The sequence below is a fragment of the Leuciscus leuciscus genome, assembly GCF_965113295.1.
Source record: "Leuciscus leuciscus genome assembly, chromosome: 25".
Classification (NCBI taxonomy): Eukaryota; Metazoa; Chordata; class Actinopteri; order Cypriniformes; family Leuciscidae; genus Leuciscus; species Leuciscus leuciscus.
This window is the reverse complement of record NC_138724.1, coordinates 17,509,922-17,522,528: the sequence shown is the minus strand read 5'-3', so window position 1 is coordinate 17,522,528 and position 12,607 is coordinate 17,509,922. Positions and strand designations below refer to the sequence as shown.

The following is a 12,607-nucleotide window of genomic DNA, read 5'->3' as shown; positions in this document are numbered from 1 at the left end:
TTTCATCCACCTATGTACACAATTAAGCTAATTGTCTTCAATTGTAATTGCTGTAACAGAACATTTTTAATTCTTTCCTGTAATAACGATTGAAAAAAAAATTTTTTTTTGTTTAAATTGCAAAATGTTTATACATCATGGTTATATTTGCCTTTTAATTAATTCTGATTCTAATATATACATATACAAATGTTTTTCCTCACATATTTTCATTACTATAATACCGTACCTTTAAAAAAACATAAGTATAGGTTAGTTATTTTTTATTAAAATTAGCATAAATTAAAGATAAAATATAATACATTTTCAAATACACTAATATTAATACTTTTTAAAAACTATTACGGTAATAAGAATTGAAGGTAAATAAATGTATTTTTAAATGTTAAATGGTCAATATTAGATTTTTAAAAAAAATAAAAAATGGACTACAAGTGAATGTTCTTGAGTCAGAACTGGTGAGATTCACCCAGATGTCTGTTTCTTCAGGTAAAAAGTGATTGTCCCACCTGCTAGAGCCCACTCTCCACTGCGGTGGGTGTGGCCACTGTAATAGAGCACGTAGGTGTCGTGTCGTGGGCCGTCAGCTGTGTGCGCCTCCATGAATATGCGGAGCTTGGCTTGCAGGGCTTCAAGACTCAAGCCGCTCGTGGAGTAATCACAACCGTAGGTCTCGATCATGTGATGAGAGAAGAAGCGTTGCACGTTGTTCAGCATCCCCGTGGATCGCAAGTTGAGCTCCTGCACATGCGCCGGGGGCAGGAGTGTGGGCTGACCATCTGGGCTGAGAGAGAAAGAGAGGACGAGGTAAAACACTGACCCTCTGTGCGAGTTACTGAGTAATCAAGTACCAGAAGAATTCGAGTGACTGAGATGTCAGTGTATATTTGGCCAGTACCTGCAATAGTTGGTAGGAATCACCACAGCATAACCGACACAGGTTCCACCAAGACTGTTTCCCAGCTCATGGAAGAGGCCGTGGGCAAGTGATTCAAGAGGCAGGACCAGCAGAAACAAGGCAATAAACAGACTGTTGGACGGCTGTAGGAGGGGGGAAAAAAGTACATTTAAGACTTTCAAAGAAAATCAACGTTCTTATTTAAAGGCAGATATTTTGACAAACTTGCAAATTTGGCAAACTTACAAAATGTTTTGCAGTATGACGCACTAAGAGCCAGTGAAAATATATCTCAATGTCTACTGAAATGGGTTAATGACACAATTCCCCTTTTTTTCTAGATCTGTTAATTTATTCAGAATACAAATCAAAAGTTTGAGGTCAGGAAGATTTTTTACTACTTTTATTCTTAATATTAAATTTATATTTTAATACTTTTATTCAGCAATGATGCATTAAATTGGTTAAAAGTCATATAAGATTTCTATTTTCAGCAGAAATATTTTCAACATTGATAATAATAATAACAGCAAATGTTTCTTGAGCAGCAAATCTATATTTTGAATGATTTCTGAAGGATCATGTGACACTGAAGACGGGAGTAATGATGCTGAAAATTCAGCTTTGCATCACAGGAATAAATTACATTATTAAATATTTTAAATTAGAAAACAGTTATTTTAAATTGTAACAATTTTTCACGATATTACCGTTTTTCTGCATTATTTCTTATAGATAAAATAATCTTGTTTTTAGTTTCTGAATTTTTTTATTTTTTTTTTGTTACAAATGACTTTGATTCCAAAATTAAAAAGTAGTTTTGCTAAATCTTCTATTTCTTAGAAATAAAATATATATTTAACAAAATAGCATTACCACTTATTAATAATTGATTCTCTTGTAGACTCTTATAGACCAATGTCATGTGGTGTGACTTGTTACTTCCAAAAAGAATGTATGATAATAATTTATAAATGATGATATTTAAATAAATAAATAACAATTATATGTACCGTAAAATAATTTTAAAACTTTATTGAAAGTAACTAGCTTCACTCACTTGCACTCAAGGTGTAAGGAAAATATGTTATTACTTTTTTAGAGGCATTATATGAAATGTTTTTAACATGATTTTCAAGAGACGTTTAAAAACACATATGAAACCAACATGAATTCAAAAACTACATTTCTAAGAACTTGGCACATACATTTTTAAAAAAATGTCACTGCAAATATTACCTGCCAGCCCAGAGCCCCCAGTATGATGGTGGACATCAGGCTGAAGAGCACCAGGCGTTTAGAGATGAGGCAGAAGTGTCGCATCCCCTTAGACGCCATGACCCTGTCCAGTTCTCCAGCCTCTGATGTGTGCATCATGCACATCCTCTGACAGTCACTCAGCTTACTGTGAAAACCCCACAGCGTGACGAGGAACACAAGGTGGCAGATGATCCAGAAAATAGTGAATGCTGAGAGACCCGGGATGAGCAGGTACCACCGATCCAGATCTCTCATCTTCAGGGCGGCCATGACCAGAAACATCACCTCCACGACAACCAGAGGAAGAAGAGTTAAGCGTCTCGACAGGCCTTTCCTCGACAGGAGTGGTGACCAGCGTTCGGTGACCGAAAGTCCACTGAAGTAGACGTCCAGGAATGGGTCGCAGACGAGGCGGCTGAAGAAGCAAGACAAGGCGAAGGGGTTGGTGAACATTCCTAAAGTCTCCTCGAAGAAGAATGCAGCGATCCCAGAGAAGCAGATCAGGTTTAGGAAGGCCAAGAAGGACTTCATGCGCAAGTCCACGATTACAGCGGCCAAAGCGAGTGTCAGGACTACAAGGCTTATAGATTTGTTGCCGACCAGGGTCGTGCTGGCCACAGCGAAGCCTGTGAGCTCCAAAGCTTCCCTTGAGGTGAGGAAAGCGGGTTGATGTCGAGTATAACCACACATTCTTTCAACCAAAGCCCAAAGGATTCGTATAACCATGCTCGCTATTAACATATAGTTGGCCACCTGTTCCTTGATATCGAGCTCTTTGGACGGGACACTGATGAAGCACAGTAAACCCAGAAGGAAACCAAACCACAGATGCAACAGAAAGAGGCTGACGCTCTCCATGCCGAAATAATAGTGGAGAATGCAGGCAATCCCAAGAACAAAGAGGCCCAAAATAAAAATGACCAAGATGATAGTGTCTGCGGTTTTCTCCCATTGTACATAAATCCCCAGGCAAATGGCCACTAGGGAGCTCAGACTGGACAGATAACCGAGGTAACGGATGGATGACCATGTGCTGACCCCTTTGTTGGCTTCATCCAGCTGGGTCATCGCAGCGTAAAGGAAGTGGCTAAAGCAATACTTGAGCAGCTTGCACATCGCTGCAGAGTTAAAACTCGCACAACAACAGAAAAATTAGCGTCGCGAGTGACGTAAGTTATACGTCACAATAACAAAATATTATTAGTGGCATTACCATTCATCAGAAAGGATGTAAGAACATGTTGTGGCGTGGATTTGAGGTACTAAATCGAGACATTTTAGCGCAAACATCAGAGTAGCATTTACAATAAAACAGTGGATTGTCAACATCCACCTGTTACTGCTGAATAAACCGAGCTATTCAACTCAAGGTCATGTTATGATGACTAAAATTAAGACGTGACATAGATGTGAAAATGTTAAACTGGTTTAAGGCTATAAAATAAAATAAATATAAGAGCTGAAGAGTTTTAATGTGCTGTCAGTCTGATTTAGGCGAGCAGATTCCAGTCTATTTACCGGCATGAGAAAGTTGCCTGAATGTGTTGTTTCTCTACATGAGGAGAGTAACAGCGATTAAATCAAAGCTAAAGAAATACGACAGCAGATATTCAAGTCATTGGTTATTGTTGTTAGCAGAAAAACAACTGAAACTGGTCATTTGTCGCAAAATATCCTCGAACCATCGTCAAAACTTCACCCAGTGTCCGCCATATTTGCACATCGGTCTTAAGCAGCTACGGAATCCCTGAAAGGACAAAAGTGTCCATCAGGATGCTGGATCGCTGTGAAACGAGGGTGAAATCAAGTATCACGTGATCCTTCAGACGTCATTCTGGTATGCTGATTTGCTGCTCAAGAAACATTTCTTATTATTAATTAATCAGTTTTGCTTTATAATTTTTTGAAAAATATGATACTTTTCAGGATTTTCTGATTTAAAAAAAAGAACACCATTTATTTGAAATTAACAATCTCTTGTAGCCTACTTGTCTTTACTGCCACTTTTGATCAATTTAATGCAACCTTGCAGAGTAAAAGTATGATTTTTAAAAAATTATTTTTAAAAAGATCTTACTGACATCAAACGTTTGAACTGTAATGTAACTAATTTGATAGTGACAAATGGATTTTTGAGAACTGGAATGAAATCGCACTACAATAGATCAATATTTAAAATGTATTTTGTCAGAAATTAAATGCATATGATCCTACATGAATAGCTGTAAAGTATTTAAAGCAACCTGCTATAGGCAAATGAGAGACACGAGAGAGAAGGCAACAAAAACCTTTATTTAAAAAAGATGAATGACAATAGTTCTCACAAACAGCCCATTCCTGTGGGAGTCAACCATCTTAACACTGATAAAGAAATTCAATCATGCAAACAGTGGATTAAAGCCTGGGGAAGACAAATATGTTTGATATGTGAATGTTTGAACACACCACCAACTAAACATTATAATACAAAGATTTTTTTTTCAATAGTTTTAAAATATTTTTCTCAGACTTATAAATCGACTACAGACTGAAGAATACCTTTAAATGCTATTGCTAATAGGGCAGTTTTTTTTAGTAATTTAGCCAAGAGCTGGTTAATTCGCTGAAAGTACGTACTGTAACTGTTTATTGTGGGACAGAAAATTAGCTTACTTTCAAATGACAATCAGTAGCTTGTTCTTGCATCCATTCCATATAATCACAAATGCAAAAATACAATTTGGGTTTGAAGGCACCTTGAGGAGGATTTTTTTTTTTTTCTGATACCCTGAAAGATCACATACTGAATTCATTCAACGTTTCAAATCTTTCCACACTTATATTTGGCACCCCTACAACACATTTAAAGTGCCCAACACCAAAACCTCACATAGATACTTCAACAGAACCCCAATGTACATCTCATCACACACTCCTTCAGAAGTGAAGACTCATCAGCATATTCTCATATCATCAGGTTAACCAATCGGTAACCACATTAATACAATAGAAAACAGTGCCTAATATCAGTTACTCAATATAACTACCAGGTTAAAGTGATATGGGGCATTTCTGACCGTTTATGATAATGAACGTATTGCTATTCTAATGAAGTGCTGATGCCAATCTCGATATTTTGCCAACCCTGTGGAGGGTGTAATCGAAAACGTGCAAATATGTGCTTGGACATTTAATATAGTGTTTTTAAGAACCTGGAGTGAATAAAAAAGCTAAAAACATCCAGTGATGCGCAACAATCTTTTGATAGTACTTCAAATAAACTGTTTGTGAAACATTTGGCAAAGTACTTTCCAAACTTTTGTACCTTAAAAGTTCTATTTTATAATTGAAAGTGGGAAGCTAAAATAATATACTGAAGAACTCAATTAGATAAACACCAGATTACAATACAGTAAGTAGATTTAAAGCAACTGAAGGTTTCGAGAGTAAACAGTTAAGAGTAAACAATCATCCTACTCAAAGTCACATTATGGCAAAATGCACAAAACTCTAATCTGTTCCACACTACATACTACTGACAAGTAATTGGATAGTACTGGTTATAATAGCGGTTTGATCGCAAGATTAGAAACATGTTACCACAACACATGCATCCAATCTGGTCACCTGTAAGATTGTTTGTTCTGAAAATCTACGACTACTTTGCTAGATTTGTACCTTGTTGAAGCGAGAAATCCACATTCACAGTTACAACGCCACATAACCAAACACGCACAAGTTCTGCAGACACTTAAAATGCTACAAATATCATTGATAAAGGCTATTCCGAAAAAAGTTGGTTGAACAGATGGCTGAAATCTCCATCTAAAATGTCCAGTGGAAACTTGCTGAGAATCAAACCATTAAAGGGTTAGTTCACAATTTTGTTTTGTCATTTACTCACCATCATGTTGTTCCAAACCTGTATGACTTCCGTTAATTTAATGTTAAAGAACTGTTTTTGTCTTTACAATAGAAGTCAATGGGGTCCAAAACAAAAAATGTTTGGACCCCATTGACATTCATTGTGTGGACATAATAACATTATGGAATTTTTCTAAAAATCAATTTTACAGAAGACAGAAAGTCATGGGTTTGGAACAAAATGAGAATGAGTATTTTCTATTTTGCCAGAACTATCCCTTCAAGAAATACAACTGAAAAAGAATAACAGTATATAGTAACTCCGGCCAAAAGGTATGACACCGGTGATAACTACGCCTAAGTTGTAACTTACTGTATGCTAGCTCGTAAAGGTTTGTCTAGTAGTTGACAGTCATTCTGAGTGAGAAAACAGCCAAAGTGGGTGAGCTAAATCTTCTGCTTCTGTTACAAAACCAAATCACTTCTATTTCTAAGTTGAGATTGTTTAGTGTGTATATTTGTGTTCAAAGGGATGTCTTGCACGCTCTTAAAAATCAACGCCCACTTAAACGTCCTCATTCACTCTGTGCAAAATTTTTGCTGCTTAAAAAGGGGTCGAGTACACAAACAGCAGAGCAATTTTGGCAGCATGTTGGTAAGGTACTAAATATCAAGAGGGGCAGTAAACAAGTTCAGCTCTGGAGCAAAATGGGGTCTTCCAGCTCGTGGAAGGGCGCCGAGCTGCTCTGGCTCTCGCCCGAGTCCGAATCGTATGGCGTGTCCGGCAATTCCGCGAAGCTACACGCCAACATGTCGTCCTCGAAATCAGAGCGTGGAGGCTCGTAGCAATCGGTGAATCCCTCCTCATCGATCGTGTTAAAGTCCTGCGGGATGTAAAGCATCTCCGGGTAGTTGCGGCTGACCAGGTCGCTGCTGGTGGTGGACGACACCTTGCGGAAAGCAATCAGGTGCATGTGGGAGAACTTGACGTATTTGTAGCGCTTGAAGCCCAGAGACTCCACCGCAACTCGCCAGCTGCGCATCATAAGCGCATGCCGGCCCTGGTGGGAGGAGTCGGGGGTGATGATGAGGAGGAGGCCGTTCAAGGTCAGAAGTTCATGCGCTTTCTTGCAGCAGAGCCAGCGCTGATAGGGTGAAGGGAAGTAGGAGAGAAGCAGGGAGAAGACTACCACGTGAAACAGCTGGGCAGGTAATGCGTCGATGGGACCGCGCAGATGCCGCAGGAAGGCATCCAAGGCGTCGCTGGCCAGTTGCAGAGGCTGCTGCAGCTGGAGGTTAAGAAAGTCGCATTTGTAGACACTCTGTAGCCATAAAAAGGACAAATGGGGAAAGGAGAATCAGAACATTTCGCTTTACTATGCAGGAAAGGTCAAATTGGTATAAGGATCAATGACAAATAAAAGTGTCCGAGATAAAAAATATTTTACAAATGTAGTAAACAGTAAGTTCTTAGAAACCTACTCTTCATATACATGTTGGATTTAAAAAATAACAGACTAATTCCCAAGCCCTGTTCTATTTCCGATGTACTACATATGAAGAACAAATGGATTTGCAACGGTCGCTCTATCTGGCTGCATCCAGTATAGACACGGTGTAAGAAAACAACCGTAAAGAAAACGTAATTTAACCAATATTTTAATCACTAAACTTTAAGTTAGGGTAGATGCCATTGTTGTGGCAAAAACAATAATTAAACAATCATCATCACTGCATAAGAGACACCAAGAATCAAATTGTATTTTAAAAGATATTTATTCTCTTCCATGATGCTTAGTCACAAAATCACAGCAGCTACCCCGTGACGTGAGCAAGACCTGACACCCAGCCCAGGAAATTCCCTTCTTATACTCCTTCTTCAAGGTCTTTTCTCTGTAGTTTTCCACTCACCCCGCATGGCCACATCCACATCACATTTACAATAGAAGGAGCCCTCTAACCCCCCCTTGGCTAAATGATCTTCCATACCTAAAGAGTTCAATGTTCTTAACCATTTGTCTTACTGTGTGTGTCTTGCTTACGTCAGGTGTACAAACATACATCAATTCCAGAAGAGAAACCATGCTTAAAACAATGTCTAAGAAAGTTAAAATATAAATTTTTCTACAACACCATATTTAATTTGATGAGAAGAAATCTGTGTTAGACAGACGTAAAATCCATTAATTTTTTTTAAAAAGAGGTCTATAGTCTTGTATAGCTTCAAGGAACACAAACCTCTACTGCTGGCACAATGTCGATACCGACAGTCAGAAACTCATCAAACTTCAGGAAGGGATTGAAACAGCTGCCCACATCCAACAGTCGTATCCTCCCAAGCTGGAACATTGAGCGGTTACTAAGCACAAATAAAAAGCTGATTTAGTCAATGAGCTTGTTGCCATGTGGAAAATCCTTGTGGATTTGCAGTGATAAAGTTGTCATTCTAGAGCACCTTGGAGAGGACGATTCTGGTAGAGAGTTTGCAGATGTGTTATTGTCAGCTGTGGCATGCTTAGTGCTCTTCTCATCCTTCTCCAGCACTCGCCTCATCCCTCCATCCTGGAAGTACTCCTGACAAACACTGTGGCAAGAGAGATTTAACAACAATAGGGCTTTTCATACTGCATTTAACCCCAGGTTATCGTTATTCTAAACCTCGCTTTTAACCCTGGATTAGCGCCGATTTTGCTTGTGTTAACCCTGCATTGCTGTGTCAAACGTGTACAGTGTGAAGTTATGTAGTGTTAGGGGCTGTTCACATGTCACGTCTAAAAACGCCGCCCGCGCTGCTTTCTACTTCTCTCCAAAGCGCTCGGGATCTCAACAACTATGAACCATGATGACAAGGAAGCTTCAGCAAATAAATGGATAGATTTCCAGGACAGAAAATCCCTTGCAGAAGCTCTGCTACTAGATTTATTTATGGAGAAGAGAGGAAAAAACGTCTTTGGGTGTTCCTCCATCTTGCCTGAGCTTTCAATGATGTTACGGAAAGGGTGAAGCTGATTGGTCGGTTCTTGTCACATGACCTGCGGTGCACTCGCGGCATTCTTAAAAGTTGAGAATTTTTCATCTTGCTGCGGCGTAGACGTGCCTGGTAAATCGAGCGTGTCGCAACGTTTTATTGTGACTGTGAGCGCACTTACTTTTAAAATAACTAACTTAAGCGCAAAGGACGCGACGTGAACGGCCCTTTAGAATGTTACAACTAGATGCTTAGCAACTGACAACCAAAACGTCACGAAACCGTTGTTTCAATTTCCATCCTCACCTTAATAGCACGAAACGCTCTGGAAAAACTTTTGAAAAAAGTCAGCAATAGGCTATATAATATGAGGATGCATAATGATTTAATGCCTTAATGTAAACAAGTCGCATACTGCATTCATCCAATCAAAGACACTGACACTGCAAATATGCAAATAAGGATGTTAACTCAGGGTTTAGGAAAGTTAAGTGTGAAACGTCACCTTATGAATACCCAATATTCATTGTTAACACCAGGTAAATTCTGAGCAATGTGAAACGTGTAGCAAGATAACCCAGGATTCCGTTAAACCAGGGTTAAGAATTACCCAGGGTTAACTATTTCAAATGTGAAAAGCCCTAAAAAGTACAAAATTGGTTTCTAAACAATAACCATCAACAGCCGTACCTGCGGCACCACTCGATGCGTCCCTCGCCCTCGCATTTACTCGCCCAGTGGTTGTCGGCCAGGTTCTTCATGGCCATGGCATACTCGCTGAGAGTCTGCTCGTCTTCACAATGCTCGCGCCATATTTTCTCGAAATCTCCCACTGCATTCAAAGAGACAAAACAGAGGAGTGTACGGTCATGCCACAGGGTTGATCGTTCTGCACAACATAATTAGTGTAAACTTTCTTACAAAGCCTACTTTCTGAAGTCAGCTGATGTCAGTGGTTTCTCTAAACCCTAGCCTCCAGCGGCTCGCAAAACACTGTCCGGTTTCTTCAACAACTCAGTGAAGCTCCATCGCCAAGCTCAAAAGTACCGTATCATCAAAGTGTTTGTGCTGATTCACACACAGTTTGAAAAATTGCTGATAATGTCGATGACACCAGAAGGCAACCACTACCCTAAAAGACTGCTTTGGAGGAAAAGAACTGACAAAAAGTGAGCTGTCCCATGACAGAGTGGAAAATACAGGCCTTATCAGATTTACAGAGAATAAGACAACAAGGGAAGAGACTGCAGCGTCGTTACATATGAATACTGCTGTACAATGCCAAGACCACCAGATCACGCCTTCCTTATTAACCCATCACGGGGTCTAGTGAATAGACTACTGTGTGTGGGATTTATAGCGCTGCTCATCCCTCTCGGGGGAAACCGAGGAAGATTCGATAAAAAAAACTCAACAACACATTTAAAGTCAGATAATATAAAGGTGGTGGTACACGCCTTCAGGTTCTGCTTCCTGTGGAACTGATTGCAGGCAAAAATATAACATTTCATAATCTCCTCCTACTCTCTACTACGTCATAACCTGATGATGGTTATGATCATCTTTTTGAATGATGCTCATTGAAGCATAAGACAGGAACATGAAATGTAACAACATCCTCACAATCAATTACTTCTGGTCTATCAATACAAAGACTAATACATTTCTCAAGATAATATTTTCATAGAAACGTGCATTAGTTTTTAGGGAGTGAGCCTTGGCTAGAAAACATAGTAGGAGGCACTTTCCACAAATTGGATACAAAATATGGCCTGAAAGATAGCATTTATTTTTATTTTTGAATGGAATTTTTTATCGTCAGTGATAGGAGGTGCTTAAAGGGATAGTTCACCCAAAAATGTAAATTCTGTCCTCATTTGCTCACCCTCATGATGTTCCAAACCTGTCCGACTTTCTTTCTTCTGTGGAACATAAAAGAAGATATTTTGAGAAATGTCTCAGCATTTTTTTTGTGGCCATTCAAATGGAAGTCAATAGTAACAAACATTTAGAATATCGTTTGTTCAACGGAAAAAAAGAAAGTCATTCAGGTTTTGAACAACAATTAAATTTTTTGGGTGAACCATCCCTTTAATCTTCAGAAACCCTCTTGGGGAGGTCAAACTATATATTATTATTTATTTTTTTTGCAGTGTTTACAAACCTGTTACAGAAACTTTGATGTCAAAACAGTTTAAAATGTGATTAAATATTAATAATATTGACATTTTCTTGCAATAAAAATTAAATAGCAAAGAATAGTCACAAATGTATTCATGCCAGCCGAGGGAAAAAACTAGATTATGCAACTAAAAAAATCCAGATTTACACCATAAGTACTCATGAAAACAGTGGCGTTGTCACACTTAAACTGAAATTAACAACAGGTGCAACAGATCTAACTCTCCCTAACTGCAATTCATCTGTTTCTACCTGGCCCATACAGTAAACTGCAATTTTTTTGTTTAGTTATCGTGCATGTAATATTTTCATCAAGTGTTAAAACTTTTTCTTAAAACCCCATGCTATTTATACTTATTAAGCCTGTTTATACCTTCCCCAGCAGATAGACACACTAAAAATAGGTCAAGTGTCCATTATCTATCATAAGTGCATTAAATCATAATAAAAATAGTACATTGATAAATGATTGACAGGGAAGAGATTAAAGCTTTTAGAGGGGCAAACTTTTCCCTTTCCCTTTTCTCCCCGAAGGAGGATTAAAAGTTGTTTATGCTTTCAAACAGTCATCATATCAATGAAGTGCAAAACAGGAACAGATGAACGACCCTGCACAATTTTGCTGACTAGTCTAACGTCGTGCTACAGACAGACAGAACCTGTTTCAATACCTAACGTGTTGCCTACCTAAACAGGATTATTTACGTGCGTTCAGAACGTTATATTCGAATGTTTTCAAAATGCTGTCTATGTATGTATGTAGCTCACTAGGTTTTCAGACACAGCCATGTATAAAATCAGTTCATGTCAACAGGGATGCAACACAAGTTTAAAATAAAATAACGTTTTTGCTCTAATAAACGTTTTTGTAATCCAGGCGTTTAAATATCCGCGTCTCTGCTCAGGCCAGACTACAGAAACTGATCTAGGCTAGGCTACACAGCTACGCATCTCATTCTCAGCCAATACCAATACCTTCAATGTATTTCCTGCGGAGCTTTCTGTGCACGCTCTTCACCAACCCCGACAGCTTCTCCTGCTCCTGCTTCCTGGACTGCAGCCCCGTCGGGACAGAGCCAGGGTGGTATTCGGAGAGATCCAGGTCTGTCTCAGCGCTGCTCCGCAGGTCCATAGTACAGCACTGGGTCTACCGGCGCACCGGCTCCGTCAGTCCGTCAGCACACGCCGCAACAACGCGAACGTGACGGAAGCGGAAGTTCACGGCCAATCTGTGAACGCTAATATGAAACGCCTCTGTGCTCCGAAAGGTTGATGAAAGTTTACATATAATGATAGCAATAGTCATCATAATAACAACGATGATTATTATTATTGTGAATGTGATTATTAATAACAATTATATTATTATAGTTTTTATTTTAAAAGATTTGTATAAATATTATGTAATATTATATATATATATATATATATATATATATATATATATATATATATAT

General features: G+C 38.8%; 2 protein-coding genes across 3 annotated transcripts in view; both read right to left on the bottom strand.

Annotated features, from left to right (window-relative positions):
* Positions 1 to 3,952, bottom strand: part of tmem168b (transmembrane protein 168b) — a 6,385-nt gene extending 2,433 nt beyond the window's left edge. The window contains 3 exon segments of the mRNA XM_082159522.1: positions 510 to 784; positions 899 to 1,041; positions 2,138 to 3,952. Coding sequence (XP_082015648.1) covers positions 510 to 784; positions 899 to 1,041; positions 2,138 to 3,274 — 1,555 coding nt within the window. The 5' untranslated portion in view covers positions 3,275 to 3,952.
* Positions 3,953 to 4,429: 477 nt separating this feature from the next.
* samtor (S-adenosylmethionine sensor upstream of mTORC1) lies at positions 4,430 to 12,349 on the bottom strand. Of its 2 annotated transcripts, none has more exons than XM_082159525.1 (5): positions 12,126 to 12,349; positions 9,660 to 9,801; positions 8,457 to 8,585; positions 8,240 to 8,360; positions 4,430 to 7,323 (listed from the first exon to the last, which is right to left on the bottom strand). In XM_082159525.1, the coding sequence occupies exons 1-5, from the start codon at positions 12,280 to 12,282 to the stop codon at positions 6,694 to 6,696; spliced, it is 1,179 nt and encodes a 392-aa protein (XP_082015651.1). In that variant the 5' UTR covers positions 12,283 to 12,349; the 3' UTR covers positions 4,430 to 6,693. The 2 variants fall into 2 exon arrangements, with proteins under 2 accessions (XP_082015651.1, XP_082015652.1); XM_082159526.1 differs by lacking the exon at positions 12,126 to 12,349 and adding an exon at positions 9,900 to 12,114.
* Between the last annotated feature and the right edge of the window lie 258 nt (positions 12,350 to 12,607).